The 18,212-nt window shown below is 39.5% G+C and overlaps 1 protein-coding gene across 5 annotated transcripts in view; it reads right to left on the reverse strand.

Annotated features, from left to right (window-relative positions):
* The window catches only part of KLHL2 (kelch like family member 2), a 140,861-nt gene that overhangs the window by 9,109 nt on the left and 113,540 nt on the right, over positions 1 to 18,212 (reverse strand). For 3 of the 5 annotated variants that reach the window (XM_074993070.1, XM_074993067.1, XM_074993071.1), the window contains 7 exons: positions 15,159 to 15,268; positions 13,439 to 13,555; positions 11,772 to 11,921; positions 9,223 to 9,340; positions 8,394 to 8,591; positions 7,560 to 7,661; positions 5,757 to 5,885 (listed from right to left, as the gene is read on the reverse strand). In XM_074993070.1, coding sequence (XP_074849171.1) covers positions 5,757 to 5,885; positions 7,560 to 7,661; positions 8,394 to 8,591; positions 9,223 to 9,340; positions 11,772 to 11,921; positions 13,439 to 13,555; positions 15,159 to 15,268 — 924 coding nt within the window. The remainder of the gene's footprint in view (positions 1 to 5,756; positions 5,886 to 7,559; positions 7,662 to 8,393; positions 8,592 to 9,222; positions 9,341 to 11,771; positions 11,922 to 13,438; positions 13,556 to 15,158; positions 15,269 to 18,212) is intronic. The other 2 variants (XM_074993068.1, XM_074993069.1) reach the window with 2 other exon arrangements.

Genomic DNA, 18,212 nt, shown 5'->3' on the forward strand with positions numbered 1-18,212 from the left:
ACTGGTAAGTATAAAAGCTGAAAACGTGAGAATCCTAGGAAAGCCTGGAACCAGTGACAACCACTGTTCATTCACCAATACATTAAGAAATGGGATAACAGAATGCACCAGTACTAGCTTAGGAGATTTCAGAAAGGTATTTCGGAGGCACCATCCTAGTGAGTAATGTATGATGAACAGAAACATTAAAATTTACCAGTATGGAAGTAGGCTGGGGAATCCCAGAAGACAAATATGACAGACTGCTAAACAAAAGACTGCTACGAAATAAGATTTGGCCAAATGTAGTTTCATAAAGGGCTTCACAAAATATTGAAGTTTAAAATAAAACTTATTTTGGAGATATAAACACGGAGGGAGTACATAGGATAAATTATGGCATTTAGAGAAATATATGGTTAGAAAAAGTTAATGCTAGCCAAAAGAGTGAGGTGACTACCAAGGACTTTCAAAAATATATTTTTGGGGAAAATACATAATAAGACCATCAATATAGGAGGAGGAACATGACTTCTGAAATACACTTGAACCTCCATAGTCTGAGTGTCCCTATTCTGGGAATACCCGTGGTACGGAGGAGGCTGCAGCTCTGCATGCTGCAGCTTCCCCTCTCTCCAGCTGGGGGAATGGCAGCACGGCAATATGCTTCCCCTGCATCTTTTCACAGACACTCCCATAGTAACGGAGAGCGATAACAGGGGGTGGCGGTAGGCACTGAGCCATGTGTTCCTAGGAGCAGGGTACCAAATTAGAACCTCACACCCACCCCTTTTACAATCAGACCCCATAGCACCCTCCCTGGCCTAGCAAGAGCTTTAATCTGGCACACCCCATTTCCTAGGGTTGCTGGATTAAAGAGGTTCAAGTGTACTTAAGTTTTCAAGTTTATATTCAAAACTAAAACTAAAATATAGAGGGCAACTAGAGTAATAAGGAAGTAATGAAAGTCACTATACCACATTATAAAATCATGTTATCTGTTGCTTTATCATTAATAATCAGTATGGAATATCATTCAGTACGGCTAATGGGATTGTGGTTGCTATTGCTTATGATTTTAACATTGATCATAATGCAGTGTAGTGTCACTTTTCTTTCTTTGTCGTGTGATCTCATTTTACAGTATCATTTGTACCATTACATGGCTTTCATTATGAGGGGGCTTGCAGAAAGACTTTTTTTAGCACAAATTTGCGGTGCAGTCATGTGTCCAAACAAAAAGACAGAGTTTGCCATTTTGTTCCATCTCTCCTCCCTATCTCCATTCAGCTGCAGGCACTCATCTTTTCTGTTTTGTAGACGAATTTCTCAAAATTTAACATATAATTTTCAAATAATGACTCCCACTCCCCTTTGATTTATCCGTTATGACCCCTTTCCACCACCCCATTTCCAAGTCGTACCTCATTTCTTGGTCCTTCCACGTGTATCTTCTTGTTGTCCTCTTGCCTTTTCTGTTCTTTTGTTTTCTTCTCCTGCCCATTTTCCTGGTCCTTGTCTTACCCTTTACCCTGCCCCTTCCCTGCCTCCACCAAAAAAAAAAAAAAAAAATGGCCTGGAGGAATTGGGGTTTAAGATACATGGCCCTGAATGGTGCAGCACACTCCTCAGCTTTAGCCAGGAGCAGGTTTGACTTCTGTCTCTGTGCTGATCAGCTGAGAGGCATTGGCTCTAAAGGGGCCAGGCAGGGCAGCTGAAAGTCCACCTTTGTGTGAAATCATCGCAAATATACAGTGGGAATGAATTAAATGGGCAGAAGTGCTTAGGAGTGAGCATATATCCAGGAGGCTTAACTAAAACAAGAACAACCTCCTACTTTAATACTGTGACAATAGGACAAAGTCCAAAATGGAAACTTTCTGGTAAGTTAGGGTATCAGGTCAGTGTTATCACATTAAAATACAGCACAATAATGCAACCAAAATACTGATATACTTTTACATGTATGTAACACTTCGGCTACATCTACACTAGCCCCAAACTTCGAAATGGCCACGCAAATGGCCATTTCGAAGTTTACTAATGAAGCGCTGAAATGCATATTCAGCGCTTCATTAGCATGCGGGCGGCCGCAGCACTTCGAAATTGACGCGGCTCGTCCCAACAGGGCTCCTTTTCGAAAGGACCCCGCCTACTTCGAAGTCCCCTTATTCCTATCTGCTCATGGGAATAAGGGGACTTCGAAGTAGGCGGGGTCCTTTTGAAAAGGAGCCCTGTTGGGATGAGCTGCGCGGCAGCGAGCCGCATCAATTTCGAAGCGCTGCGGCCGCCCGCATGCTAATGAAGCACTGAATATGCATTTCAGTGCTTCATTAGTAAACTTCGAAATGGCCATTTGCATGGCCATTTTGAAGTTTGGGGCTAGTGTAGACACGGTCTTCTTTATATACAACCCACTGAATTATGTTTGTGAAGTTTTACTTGAAGGGAACTAAGTAAAACCCTGAACTCCTGACTATTTCTAGAAGTCACGGAGAACCCAAAAGGAAAGAGGAGATCAGTAAAAAAGACAAACTAAGATAAAACTGATCCTGGCAATTACCATCTGGTAAACCTTGAATTTCAGTCCTTGGCAAAATAACGTGTCATAAGAAGAAAAATGAAAATTGCTAGTGCTAGATTCACAAAAGAATTCTGGTATCTAGCTAAACTTTAGGTGCCTAAATCTTAGAACCCAGGTCCCCCTGGGATTCACAAAACCCGAACTCCACAGCTGCCAATTTGTGCACATGTCTAAACTAGCTCAGCAACTGAATATTTGCAGTAAAAGTTTCCCAGGTCCCTTATGCATCTGCCTCTGCACATGAACAATGCAAGTCACTCTGGACATCTGGATACCTAGCTCCCAGAGCAAATGCATTAATCAGAGAAGAGATCTGATAGCTCCAAGCCTGTCTGCCAAATGGGGCTCCTATAAATGAGCTTCCTCACAACAGCTGGGGAGAGCAAGGAAGAAGGAACACTGTCATAACTTCTACTCTAGTGGTTAGGATACTCAACTGGGAAGTAGCAGGCTCCTTGGTTCAAGTCCCCCCGCAACGCCTGAAGGGAAGAAGGGATTTGCCACACTCAATTAAGTGCCCTAACTGATGGACACTGGGATATTTTGATGTGAGCTCACAGTCTCTCCTGTTGAATAAATAATTTAAAAAAGTAATTGGAACAAGGGTCTCCTACATCACGAGAGTGCTCTATCCACCAGGCTACAGCATCACTCTCAGACATGCTCACTCACTCACTCAGGCTTAATTTCTTTATGTGTTTATCCACAGCAGACATGTTTCAACAGAAGACATTCAGGAAACAGTCCTCTTCTCCATATCACCCATTGGGTAGCACAGAAAATTCAACTGCCTTTTGGAAATCCCATTCGGAGGTGCCTCTATCCATTCATTGTAAATGGCGCTGAATTCAGGCTTTTGTGAATCCCAGTAACTTTCCAAGCACCTAATAAAGTTTGGAGTGACAACGCTCACTGTCAGCGTGCCTTAGGATTCAAGCAATGTTAGTCTGTAAAAACAAACTCAGACTCCTCTTTGTACCACAGGATAAAAGAGATACGGCAGCAGACAGAAAGATGAAGTTTTGCTGCAATTAATTATGACTATTCTTGGTAGTGACTCAAATAATTAGCCAGTTTATATTTTCAGTCATAAAATTTGGTCATAAACTAATGTTAAATATAACTAATACTTATTAGTCCCTTTTTATAACCCTTTGACTTGTTTTAAATCTACTTCTAACCTCAAAGCTAACAGAAGTTCAGTTAGTAGTACTTTGTGACGCCAGCAAATGCTTCACTAAGAATAGTGATTCCTTAATGCACTAATTTTGTAATTTTAGATAAAAAGGAATGTAGTTACTTTTTGTTTTGTTTTGTTTTGTTTTTAGCTAGAATTACAACATAGATGTGTGAACTCTGTAGATGACATATTTGGATTTTAGTAAATATTTTAATACAGTGTCATTAATTACTACTCAAAAATAATTCTTTTGGACTGGATTTATCTACTTCTACATAGACTAAAAACTTGATAAAAGTTCAATAACTAAAGATAAAATAAACAATAGAGAAGAGAGCAAGGTGGGGAAGTGTTGGAAAATTTACTGGGCTGGACCTGGAATCCAAGTTCTGTTAGGCATTATTTACAACAATATTTCGACTGAGCGTCAGGAGGAAAGGAGAAAGTAGGACATTAAAGGAACTCGTACTGTGTACAATACTGGGAATGTCTAGGAACACCATAGAAGATATCCACAGTGAAGAGGCTAGAAATATAGGCAGAAAAATACCAAAATTAAACTTGATTTGGAAAAGTCCAATTAAAAGTATCTGGAGAAATAATCTACTGTTCAATGAGTTGGGAAAGCCTAGAATACCAAAAGACCAAATGGTCAGCAAACTAGACTTCAATTCCCAATATAACAAGACCTTAGGAAATACTTCTCCAGCCCCCAGAATGGCTTTAGTATCATCTCAATGAAGAAGTGGGATCTCACACTGCCAATTGCAAATTGTATTTAAAAACAAAAATGCATACATAGCCCTCAGTGAAATTACATAAAGGCTGTATCTACACTAGAGAGTTTTGTCGACAAAATTTGCATTACAAATGTGTTCTGTTGACAGTATACTGACAGAATGCAGCACTTTTCTCAACAGCGTTCTGCCATTCCCGCAGGAGGCACAACACCGCTGTTGACAGAAACCAAGTGTGGACACTCTGAGAGACTCTCTGTTGACAGACAGATGAATGGGAAGCCCTGTCCACTGTGCTTCCTGTGGGCCGTTCTGTCGACAGAGCAGCTGGGCAGTCCAGCTGCTCTGTGTTGACAGAGTGGATCACTATTTTGATCCACTTTGCTGTCTGGCCGCAATCTGCTGACAGAAGTTTAGCTGGAAGATAACCTCTGACAGTAACTTCTGTTGACAGATCGCTGTAGTGTAGACATAACCTTAGATTACTGTTTTAGATTCTGGGAACTTCAATACCAGAAAGAAAAAAAATGAATGGAGTTCAAAGACAGACAGAAGAGATTTACTTATGAAGACACCCTAGAGGAAATAAGTGTGTACAGCTTGACTAAAGGATAGGAGGTGGCAGCACATGATAGCCTTTACATATTTGAAGAGCGTAAACAACAGTAATTAAGGGATCATTCAAGATGAAATAAAGGTTGCATAAATAGAAGTAACGGGATTAAACTAAGGAATGGACACTTAGGGACAAACAGAAGAACACTTTCTAACAGCGCGATCAGTTAGACTGCAGAACAGATCGTCCAGAGGAGGTGGTGGAAGCCCAGACTCTTGCACAGTTCAAGTTAGACTGAAATCCCATGTATATAAAAGCAATCCTCAACCAGCAAAGGGATGACTTAGATGACGTAGGTTGGTCTCTCATCTGATTTCTGTGAATCAGTGAGCGGCTTAATGGAGTTTAACTGAAAATGAAAAAGCACGGATGTGATGTTCCATGTATATTACTCTATATGATACCAAGAAGCCCATACTGTCTTGTAGCTAAGTAAGAAAAGGTGCAAAAAGGGGGAAGAACCCCTCTCCCCCTGCATATTTAACATCCTTCTAATCTTACTGTACAGGAGAGTTTTGCATTTGTAATGAGTGTGCCTGTCACGCAAACCATACAATAAAAGGAATACATGTCAGACTCTGTTTTATATTTTAAGGAATAAAGTTTCTATGGTTGTAATACAATAATTTGCTTTCATTTTGTTAATTCTTGTTCACTCACCTGCTCCACTCCGTCTAGTGCTCATTTCTGCCACATAGGTCCACTCATTTGTACTAGAATTATAGCATTCTACCGTACTAAGGCACTGACGTGACGCCCCATCATAGCCGCCAACAGCGTACAGCATACCTAGAAGGGCAATCACCAACACCCCCCAACACAGTATATGCAGATTAATTTAAATATTTTGACACACACACGCGCTGGTATGTAGGTTCTGATGTTCTATAAATGCACACAGGGAAAACATCAACTCAGTTACACACACTCCCCTGTTTTTCACAGTCTGATTTAGAGAGCTATGGGGAGGTTCTACGCAAACACACAAAACTAGTCTCTGGTCCCTTTTATTAGTGATTCTGCAACCCTGATTTTAACATAAAATTGCACACAGACCAATCGTTTCAGGCATGCACAGCCCTAAAAGCTAGCCAATTCCTTTCTTGGAAAATTACATGGTGGAGAATGCTTTTAAAGCTTACATTTTCATAACAGAGACTGCAGGTGGCTCCCATACCAATAAAATCACACCTCTAACTGTAGCTCAAAGTGCTACGTTACAACAGCAAAGATTTATCAGAGAGAGATGACTATCTTTTTGCATCAAAATTTGCTACCTTTATTTGTAAGCATCTAAACATAAACTTACAGAAGTTTTTCAGTTTGCCTTAGGTTTACCAGACTAACTATACGATACATGACTTCCTCATTACTTTGTGCACAGTTCTGCAGGCTTGCTTAAGTACAATCACTTGTGAACACAATCATGGTTTGTGTATTCATTTTTCTACTGACGTCCAAATGTGACTGCTTGAAGAAGCTGGTGTGTGTGAACAGAACTAGAGTTGAGTTAAATTCCCTTAGAAAATATGGTCTACAGTCTACTTTTTTATCAGCTTCAATGCATAGAGCTTCTGGATGGCTCGCTGCTTCTGACTTGTAGCCCTGCTAATTCCTCAATAGACAGGGTATAAATCTGAGTTCATCTCAGGCCTCGTCAACACTATTTTTAAAATAATTAGAAAGGTATCCATGTTAGTTTGTATCTTCACAAAACAAACAGTCCTGAAGCACTTTAAAGACTAACAAAATAACTTATTATCAGAAGAAAAAAATTATTTATTTATCTGAAGAAGAAGAAGAAGAAGGTGGTATTTATCAGAAGAAGTGGGTCTGTCCCATGAAAGCACATCAAGCAGTTTCTGCTAACAGTCTGCTAGTGATAGCGGATGGATACAATTATTTACATGTTTTTTACATGCTTTTAAAGTGAGTTAATAAACTAATCTCCATGTTTAATGACCCAAGTATTTCCCTGTTCTCACATGGGTTTTCAAAACATTCAGAACACTTATGTCCTATCCGCACAAGCTGAAGAATAATGTCCACAGAGGAGTTTTGAAAAAAAAATTAAAGTTTAAAGTCCGCTCCCCAATGTGGCAGAAAATAGCATAGCTGGGCTGTGCTAAATTTTCCCTATTTGGAGACATCACCTTTTTCTCTACTTTGCCACTGACGGATCATGCCACTAATCCATTCTTTTAGTTGACAATGTCCTATTCTCTATCCCAATTTTTGAACACCAGCAAATAGAAAAGGCAGACTTTCAGAACTGTACTCGTCTCATCCCCAGTTAACAAAAGGACATTTGGATGTTTGAAATCAGTACGCATCTGCTTTGCAAAAATTCTTCCATTTTACATATTTGATATACATGTAGGATTTGATCATGAAAAAAATCTCACAAATGTACCAACAATGACAGACGGAGAGCTAAGATTATCAGTTAACACAAAAACTTACCTCCAACAACACCTACACCAACGCTACTCCTTCTCGTGTTCATTGGAGCTACATGAAACCATTCATTTGTCTTCATATTATAAGCTTCTACAGATGATAAGCCTGTTAAAATAGAACAAAATCTGTGACTGGCATCTTCATAGTATCCAGTCTTCAGTAATTCTCCGTTAAGATTTCCAGTCAGATTTTTTTCCGAAAACAATTCACTGATATATATGTGGCCTTAACGTCATTTGGATACTCTGTAACATACTGTTGTATTTGACGAAAGTCTAGTCACAGTCTTTGTAGGGAATCAAAACATTTTCTCCTCTTATTTGAATTATAAGCTATCTGGTACAGTCTTCCACTCACCATCGTGTACGTACACACACATGGACACATGCTCATGCACACACATGCATGCTTGAACAGTCACTAACAGGAATACGTGTGCGTATTTACACTACAGAAAACATACAGAGATTCTATGCTACATGCACACAGAAAGGGGGCTCCTTGCCTATTCTTGTCATATCTTTCACGAGGGAGTTTTGCAAGTACTGTAGCAGGACACTACGGTAGGGATTTGGCTCTGCAGTTGCTCAGGTGCTAAGTTCTTTTGGACCTGCAGTCTTGCAAGTGGGAATGCAGATCACTGCCCCACCTCAATACATGGTTTGTGCTACACCATGCAGAGAATGTTCAGCTACGCAAAAGGATACTAAACTTTCCTGACTTTTTAATTTGAAATGCCAGGAATAATATCAAGATATATGAGTAAATCTGACAGGATAATTTCAACAGTAGCTAAAACTCTAATAACCAACAAAGTAGTATTTAAAGATAAAATACCTGTACTCCCATCAAATCCTCCTACGGCATATAAGAGCCCATTTAATACAGCAGCTCCTAAGGTGCTTCTCCTATCTTGCATATTAGCAACACTGGTCCATTGGTCCTTCACTGGATCATAGGAATCTACTGTGCGAACTCTCAAGGAGCCATTGAAACCACCAACAGCAAAAACCAGTCCACCCATGTACACCATGCCTGAAAAAACAATAATTTACTTTCACTTACCACTGACTTTTCTTTCATACTATGCTCCTCCATCAGTGTTTAGTAAGTAATAATTTATAATATAGATTACTTTAGTTTTTTAAATTTTTAGTGACACTTTATTCAGTATCAGTGTTAACTTTTACGTAACATTGACAATCATAAAACGTTGTGCAAGCCAGACTTGTGCTTACAGTATCTCACGCCTATTACATTAAATGCCATCTCAAAAAAATATTTTTACATAAGGTTTCTCTTCATATTCTTGAACTTACTTAAACATAAAACAATGATGCTCATCACTATATCTCAACATCTCATATACATTAATGTATTTATCCTCAGTATCACTGCAAATTCTGTTTTACAAGATTGGGAACTGAAGCACAAAGAGACAAAAAACAAATTTTCAAACTTGAGTGATGCAAAGTTAGGCACCTAAATCCATATTTGAAAATAATTTAAGTAAGTGATCTGAATTTTAGGGGTGATGAGCACTTACAGCTCCCACTGAAGTCTACGAGCAGCACTTCTCAGGGCATGAAGAATAAATGGTAAAGAAAAATTAAGCCCAGTTTTAAATATTGCTATAGCCAGAATCTTTAGGTTACACATCACATACCTGCTCTACATCTTCTGGAAGGCAGTTCAGCTACCTGATGCCAACGCTCTTCTTTAAAGTCATAGCATTCCACACTGCGGATGGCCTTTGGCGCCTGTCCTCCAACCACCATCATCAACTGCAAAGGAATCAACAACATTCATTACTTATTTGAACATATGGAAGAACATGTGAAAGGCTTTAAAGCGCTAAAGAAAAAAAATCTCTGTATTGTCCATAATCAAAAGATATTTCATCCAAACAGATGCCTAATATCTTAGAAATTCAGAAAAAAGACAAAGACTTCTCGAACAAACAGTTTGTGATCTTTCAGCAAAGGCAGTGTTTGAGGTCAGATCACAAAGGAATTTGGGCCTTTTAATACTTTCTGTATGTGAAAGATTCAGAGTCTCCTGGCCACACAGGAATAAAGACAAGATGCAATGGATGTAGTTAATTAGGTCACAGCTTTAGTCAATTAATATATCTTCAAATAAATCACACAGTGCAGGTCATCATTCTTTCCTTAATAATTCCACCTCTTTGTGAGGTCTGCTATCAACCCTTCTACTTTCCAAGTTGTTTCCAAATTCATTGCTGAGACTCTGCCACGTCCACCTCAGATGATGGTTCAGCCAATGTGAGAGGGTCGAAAAAGGTAGAGTTGTCTCCCCATTACACCTGGTATTAGGAGGCCCCATTTTCTTTTTCCCAGTTTCCCTGGGCGATGCCTTCTTCTAAATCCACTGTCAACTCATACTTATCAGTGAATAAGAATGGCCATACTGGGTCAGATCAAAGGTCCATCTAACCCAATATCCTGTCTTCTGCTGATGGGCAATGCCAGGTGCCAGAGGGAATGAACAGAACAGATGATCATCAGTTGAGCCATCCCCTGTCACCATTCCCAGCTTTTGGCAAATAGATGTTTGGGTCACCATCCCTGCCCATTCTAGCTAATAGCCACTGATGGACTATCCTTTATTAATTTATCTAACCGTTTTATGAGCCCTCTGTTACTAAACCTGCACAGGACTCCTGCCACATCTGCTAGTATGAAATTCCAACAGCCTGACCCTTCCTTACCTATCCCACCCAGTCCCTGACATGCTGCAGGGAAACTGATAAAAATCCACCCCGTATCTTCCCATCTGGAAGCGAGGGCAAAATTCCTTACCAATCCCCCCCAAAAAAACTTCATTAAAGCAATGCTGATGATAAAAATCTGGTTAGAATCTGAGCTCATGGGTCAGAGGGTGAATGATGTGAATTGGTGACATGTGAGAGGAGTTCCTTCCAGAATGCGTGGGATATACATACCTATTCTCCCTCCACTGCACAGGGAAGGCTACCTGATGCCAGTGGTCTTCTTTAAAATCATAGGACTCCACACTGCGGATGGCCTTTGGTGCTCCTACTTGGTCTGGCCACTTCCCATTTCTTCCCATGGCTCTGCTTAAGGATGGCCCCTTTCTCCCTCCCTCATAAGCCAAATGGAGTCCATACTATGAAACGACCCATGTCTCCTTTTCTTCCTCCCAGCCAGCCACCACATTCAGTTGTGGTAAGCACATTCTGCAGGAAGCTCAAGATATAGATACTCTGGGAACTTCTGGGGACTGATTCTGTCCCAGGTGTGAGAATCCAGCTGCTAGATCAAGTCAATGAGGATTGTGAATGTGCACCTGACAACAGAATTGAGCCTTCAGTTTGGTCCTCTGGAAGGAACACTAGTTCTAAAGCTTCAATGAATGGGCAAAACTCAGAGGAATGGCGTTGATAGCTAGCTCCTATTCTGCCACGACAAAGTTGGAATACCGGTACTGTGATCAAACGTTTATGTTTGGGTGAAAAAGGAGAGGAGGCTAGGTATTTAACAAACGTATTGTTAGTTGAAAGCAAATGAGTATCTAAAATACTCCAGACCTAGACATGACCATACAATTTTAACCAGGCTTACACTCCCTACCCTAACCCCAGGCCCAGAACTTCAGTTCCTATAATGCTAAAGCAGCATCATAATGTCTATGGGCTCAAAATGGTATTCCATAATAAGACTGTCAGTCAGTCTAGGACAGGGGTGGGCAATAAGCAGCCCACAGGATGGACACAGTTTGCCAGGTTTAGCCCCTGGTGGGCCGCCGGACAATTTATTAACCTAAGAGTCTGCAGACACAGCTGCTTTCAAGTCCCATTTGCTGAAGTTCACCATTCCCAGCCAATGGGAGCTGCAGGAAGAGGTGGTCCAGCCTGAGCCGCTTCTCACAGCTACCACTGGCTGGGCATAGAGAACCACAGCCACGGGAGCTGCAAGCTATTGTACCTGCACACACTCAGGCAAAGAAAGGGTTTGGCAACACTACAGGTGCTAATCCTGGAGAACGGCGTCTGGCCTGCAGGACACCTGTTACCCACCCCTGGTTTAGGACCTAAGCAGCTGCTATGTTGCACACTTTTTAATGTAAAGAGTTCCAACAGGAAGACTGTATAATCAAAAACATCAGTTACAGCCCAGTCCAGTGTTACACCTTCATCCCAGACTTCAGGAAAACAGAACACAGAGATTTTACCTTTGGGAGGCTTACAGGTGTTCTGAGTCTGGTTCGAGTACTTTTCATTAACGCTCGTTGCTCAGTTGGCAGTAAATGATACTTCATAGCTTCAATGAGATAATCTTTACATGCACTGCTATTCTTTACCAGTGTCTCCTCTTCAACCCTCTGTGCATTAATGAAAGTTTGACAAGGTCTCAGCACTTTAAAGTAAAACACAAATCACAATCTGAAGTGAAATAGATCTCCATTACAGGAAAAATTAAAGCACTGAATTAGCAACTCATGCTCCAGCCTTTCACTGGCTGGGAACATCCTGATTTTGATATGCCATGTTCCCGGAGAAAATATGGAAGTTATAGACCCTTCTAATATTAAAAGATATATTTTGGGGCAATGACAAGTGCTTTTAGTCATTTTCCTGATGGTCAAGCAGATTTCTAGCTTTTCCAAATCACAGTGTGAGATGTTCAGTTAAAATGAGCTATTTCAACAAGAAAATCCTATCAAACAAACTTACTACAGAAAAATAGCAAGAAACAGTGAAGAAATTTAGCCCATATTTCCAACATAAGCAACTTTTAATTTACCAAGACGTCAATTAACTGTGATAAGCATACTGACACTAATCAGCCCTTATTGAAAAAGTGGTCACCTTACAAAATTTGCAAAACTATGGATTATCTAATACAGTGTTTCTTAAACTAAATTCTGTGGAACACTGGTGTTCCACGAACAACCCTCAGTTGTGCTGCAAGTGTTTGGAAAAATAATTCAAAGTTTTACAATAAATAACTATTTCATGATGACAAAAGTAATGGAAAATACTAAAACATAATTTTATTTCGACATCTCACAAGAGTGGTATTAGTCCAGCAACACAGCAAAGTTGACTAATACTGTACTAGCCTCCCCTCTCCTCTAATCTTCTTCACCTACCTATATGGCATCATAGCAATTATCAACAATGAACGATGCATGTGCTATGCTGCCATGGCGGCTACACTGTCAGTCAGCTGCTTGATCTCAGCTAACACATGCGTATGGCATTTGATGAATTATTGAATTTATTATTTGTACTGATATGAGTAAAAAGAGTAAGTTACATTTCTTTTTAAAAAAGGCAGAAGTGTGTGATAATACTACTGCTGAGGACCATCAACAAGTGAAGTAAATTTTCATAGGGGGTCCACATAAAAATATTATTGTTTGGTGTTCTGTGGTCTCAAAAAGTTTAAGAAACACTTATCTTAAACCAGGCTCCTTTTGACACTGTATTCTACATATTTAAAAATGATAGCACATTAGATATCATGTATTAAAATGTAAACATAACTTTTATCCATTAGAATCATGAAAAGAATCACTAACAAAAGATATGCTATATAAGAGATTACATTAGGAAAGGGAGCCCAAACCTAAACTCAGATTAATAATCACATAGTTACAATGTGTTAAGAAAGCATTTGTTTGAAATTATTACAATTAGACTAAAACACAATTATATTACTCTGATATGTCAAATTTTGCTATCCTTCATTTGATTCAGTGACAGTTTATTTCTAATTATTTGTTGATTGCATAATTACACAGTCTTCATAATTTAGAACAAGGCTTCTTGCAGACAGGATCAAAGTAAAACCAGCATGTAAATTCTTGCAAGAATTTCTATTCCTTTTGCTTACCTGCACTAAATATTCTCGGGAAAGCAAAGGCAGCCGAACGTGTTCCATCAAGCGTGCCATTAGCTCCTGCCTCACATCTTTGTCGTGGTTTACCCATGCAATTACTGCTTCAAAAACCTTCCAGAAAACATATGTATGCCTTGAGTATCTACATGTTTTACAAATTCATCAGTATGAAAATAAAAGCATGTCTCCAAAGCCAATTTTTAATTGAACTAAAGTTCCTGAGGCATAACAATAGGCGCTCACATAAACTTTCCATTCCAATCCTTTCAGCATATTTATCCTAGATAATATTTCCTAGATATGTGTGCCTTTTTGAATACATACTCTACTGCTCCTCAGTGAGAGGCCCTGAGTGGATTATGACAGTGTCAAATAACTATTAGAAAAGTTGTCAACAAATTTAATCTAACCCCTTCCTGTAGGAACAAGTTTAGTTAGTGCTGTAAGCTCAATAAAAGTCTGCATCTAAGTAGACCTATTTCCCCACCCTGCCTTTTCTTAGTGTGCTGAAGTCCAGAACGACCATCTGTAGTTAATTCCTCTGCATCTTTGTTGATGTTACCAAACTAGACTCTCACTAAAGTCTAGAAGCAACAAACAAGGACAAGGCAAATGTGACTTATCCCCCACTGCACAATACTTTACAGTATAAAATCAAAGAATTAAACTTAAAGTCTCTTCCTAGAAACAGATATTTATGTATTAAAGTCAAGCACTTCTGTGTTGTGGAGAACTAGATTCACTGCTGTGGGAACAGCAGCATGGCTTCAGGTCTAGAAGGTGGTTGTGCCGCCGATGCTCAGCAGAGCTTTTATTTATTTATTTATTTATTTATTTAAAAACTTTATGTATGTGTGGCCACTCGGCCATGCATCTTGCGTTCTGATATGCTCGTGTGTATTAAATGCATCTGAACATAGGGATTCAGCCGCTTCATGCAACAAATTTTATGGCTCTCCTATGAAAGATCAGCACATTTTAATGGGGCACTGTATATATGTTCAAAATGAAAATATCTACAAATCAAATTAGTTAGGTGTTCAAGGGCCAGTGTTGTTTCCATAGAAATTAGGGGGAGGTCTGCCTTTGACTCCACGGGGATCAAGATCTGGCTGCAGGGAAACATACAAAGGTGATTTAAAATTGTTTTGGTTGTATGCAGCTATCGAGCAATCTCTTTTGCAGCCCCTCCCCACTTTTTTTTTTTAAATGGGGACAATTATACCTTATATCTAATGACAATAGCTTGACAGCTGTTCAGTTTGGTACCTTGTGCTTTAAACGTATCAGGTATACACAGACTCTTCAAAACTACTATTTTGAACAGCTAAATTAAAGCAAATTCCAATTTTATATGTCCCTTGTTAGCCAATTACTATGTAAACACTCCTGAATTAACAGTACACCTGCACTGATTTGTTTATCCCAACACTGAAAGCTTTAACTTTTTAATTGTGAGTCAACCAGTTATAAATGCATTCTCAGAATCCTTAAAAGCTCAAATCTGTCAAGGGATTAATTTAAAGGTTTAATACGTTGACAGCATTTCTGTAAAACCTCCATAAGCGCAAAGATCATCATATTTGTGTAAACTAGTGAATCATTTTATTGAGGGATTAACAAAACAATCCAACCAAAAAAATTATGTGAGATCTGTGAAGAACGGACTCTTTTTTGTCTAGCCAAAGGAAGAAATTGAATAGATTTCTCTTACCTTCTCCTCTGATGCAATTGTAAGTTTGTCACTGGATATTAAACTGCACACTTGTTCTACCCCAAGGTTGAGGAATTCTTCACTAAGTACGACATCAGAAAAATGCTGTTCTATTTAGGAAAAAAAAATTCTTTTAGCACACACTCTTGAGTACTCTTGAGCACAGTTTATAATTAGAGATAAAACAATAGTATGAAAAACAATACTGATTTAGCATATCATACATGAATTTGGTTAAGTCCATAAACAATACGTTATTTTACAATATTTTCTAGAAGTTCAAGATTTGATCACTGCCTTTATGCAAGTAGAGCAGGCAATTTTTATTATATTTTCAAACAGGCTAAAGTTAAGTTTAAAAGTTTCATAAAAACCACTTTACACATTTGCCATAATGAAACTAAAAACCTGAATTAAAAGAAATTTTTATGGAAATTAAACAGGGTTTTTTCAGTATCACTTTAAGGCATTCTTTGGAAGTCAGTAGTCTCAGTAGACTACTGTTAGTTTGTAATGTCACAAAACCAAGCAGTCCTTTAGCACCTTAAAAAACAAATTTATTTATTAGGTAACAAGCTCTAATAGGTAAGACCCACTTCAGATTCAAGTAGAAGATAAGAATGCAGAGGGTGGGAGGAAAAGGGGGTGCGGGAGGAAGTCTCCTGTCATTATTTGGATCAATGGAAGAAGTAAATCAAGTTATTTTAAAACACATCCCATTTAATTTACTTATTCCATTGGTCTTATTAATGACAGATGATTTCCCCGCACCCTTTTCTTCCTCCTTCCTTGCCCTCACTCCCTGCTACTTAAACCCTGGATTCTTATTATCTACTCCAATCTGAAGAAAACACAAAAGCAGCCATGTAGCACTTTAAGAACTAACAAAATAATTTATTAGGTAATGACCTTTTGGGGGACAGACCCACTTCTTCTGATCAGAGCCATACTAGAACAGACTCAATGTATATAGCATATAGGCCCAAAAATTGCTGTCGAGGATGACAAATCAGAAAAATTGTTATCCAGGTTGGCAAATCAGAAGAGCAGAGGGGAGGAAGGAGGGGGGTGTGGGATGGGGAAGCTAAGAGTTAGATAAAACAAAATATGTAAGAGTCCTTATAATGGACCAGGTAATTGCTGTCCCCATTCAAACCACATGTTAATGTGTCAAATTTGAATATAAATGACAGTTCTGACCACTCCCTCTGTAAACGATTGTTAAAGTTCCTTTTCAGTAAAACACAACTTTCAGGTCATGAACAGAATGGCCCATGCCATTGAAGTGCTGACTGACAGGTGTGCGTGTTTGGAGTTTTTGGATGTCTGTTTTGTGTCCATTAATTCTGTCATGAATCAGTCTGAAGAAGTGAGTCTTACCCATGAAAGCTCATTACCTAGTATTCAATATTTCTTCGTCCTTAAGGTGCTACAAGACTGCTTGTTTTTTTTGGAAAATCAAGTTAGTGCACACTTGCTCATGGGGAATGCCTTATTTTAAGATCCCTTGTTCATATTTTACTTATTTTATATTGGAAGGTGTACACCAATACACCTTGGCTGTGTCTACACTACCTCTCTACTTCAAAGGGAGGAAGGTAAGCAGGGTGCTGGAAGTTTATTAATGAAGTGCTGTGGTGCATATGCAGCACTTCATTAAGCAAATCCCCGCCCCCCACCCACAGCAACTTCGAAGTGCCGGCTCATGTCTAGCCGTGGCTAACCTGCTGGTACTTCGAAGTGCTAGGGCAACTTTGAAGTCCTTTTACTCCTCAAAGGAGTAAAGGGACTAGACACAAGCTGGCACTTCGAAGTTTAACACTTCAAAGTTGCCACCGGGGGGGGGGGCGGGGGGGAATTTGCTTAAAAGTGCTGCAAATGCACCGCAGCACTCATTAATAAACTCCCAACACCCTACTTGCCATGCTCCCTTCGAAGTAGGGAGGTAGCTTAGACGAGCCCCTTGACGATGCACCTTAAAATACAACATGACTGTGCATTTATAGATGGTTCAGAGAAAGGTGCAAGAAACCACACACACTTAGCAGATGTCTGCTTTTCCATTCTCTCCCCGACCTCCGCCACTCGCCACTTTTGAAGGGGTCATCTAATCCCCTATGGTTAGAGACTGGTTTAAATCCAGAAGCATGAGATTTTATTTCCCTTCTATACTCTTAACATTAACTGTAACAAGACTATCTAGAGTTAACATCAACGCAGTAAGAGAATCCCTCTTGGAACTTTCCTACATTCGTCTCATCAGTGACATCCTGGAAAATGAATTCTGCAGCTTACGAGTTGAGTAAAAAGTATTATCTTTCATCATTTCTGAATTTGCCATCGCTCCATGTCATTGACTGTCACCTAGTTCTCGTGGTATGAGACAAGGACAATGGACATTCATTATTTTATGTATGTTTTTCATACACATCTCATAGAGCTAGCAGGTACCTCCAGAGGTCATCAAGTCCACTCTACTGCTTTCTTGGCAGGACCAAGAACCATCCCTGACAGATTCCCCCCACCCCCCTGTTTGTTTGCAGCAGACCTCTAATGGCTCCCTGAAGGGCTGAACTCACATCTTTGGGTTTAGCAGGTCAATGCTCAAACCACTGAGCTATCCCTCTCCCTGTCTCCTTTTATTTTTTCCCTGTTCCAGGTAACCAATCTAGTCTTCTCAAAGGCTACAACTACATTACTAGATAAATTCAAATTCATTCATATCAATTTTGTAATGCTGGATTACATAAATACAAATTTGACTCTCTTTACCTCACTACATACTCCTCACAAAGTCGACTTATTGCTGCCACACTCAATTGGCAAACAGTAACTGTTGCAGTAGTGCATTGTGGAACCTATCCCACAGTTCCCTCATTCCCGTAGCATTCTAGGTATTTTTGCTGGTATTTGACATTATCTTCCCACATTGCATTGCCCTCATTCCCCTCCTCTGGTAAGAAAACATCCATTTTTTCCAGTCTGAAGAAAGGAAAAGCAGGACATCAACAAACATGGCAAAATTAACAGAAATCATTTTCTTCTGCAACTGAA

Source organism: Carettochelys insculpta, chromosome 4 (genome assembly GCF_033958435.1).
Source record: "Carettochelys insculpta isolate YL-2023 chromosome 4, ASM3395843v1, whole genome shotgun sequence".
In the NCBI taxonomy this organism is placed as follows: Eukaryota; Metazoa; Chordata; order Testudines; family Carettochelyidae; genus Carettochelys; species Carettochelys insculpta.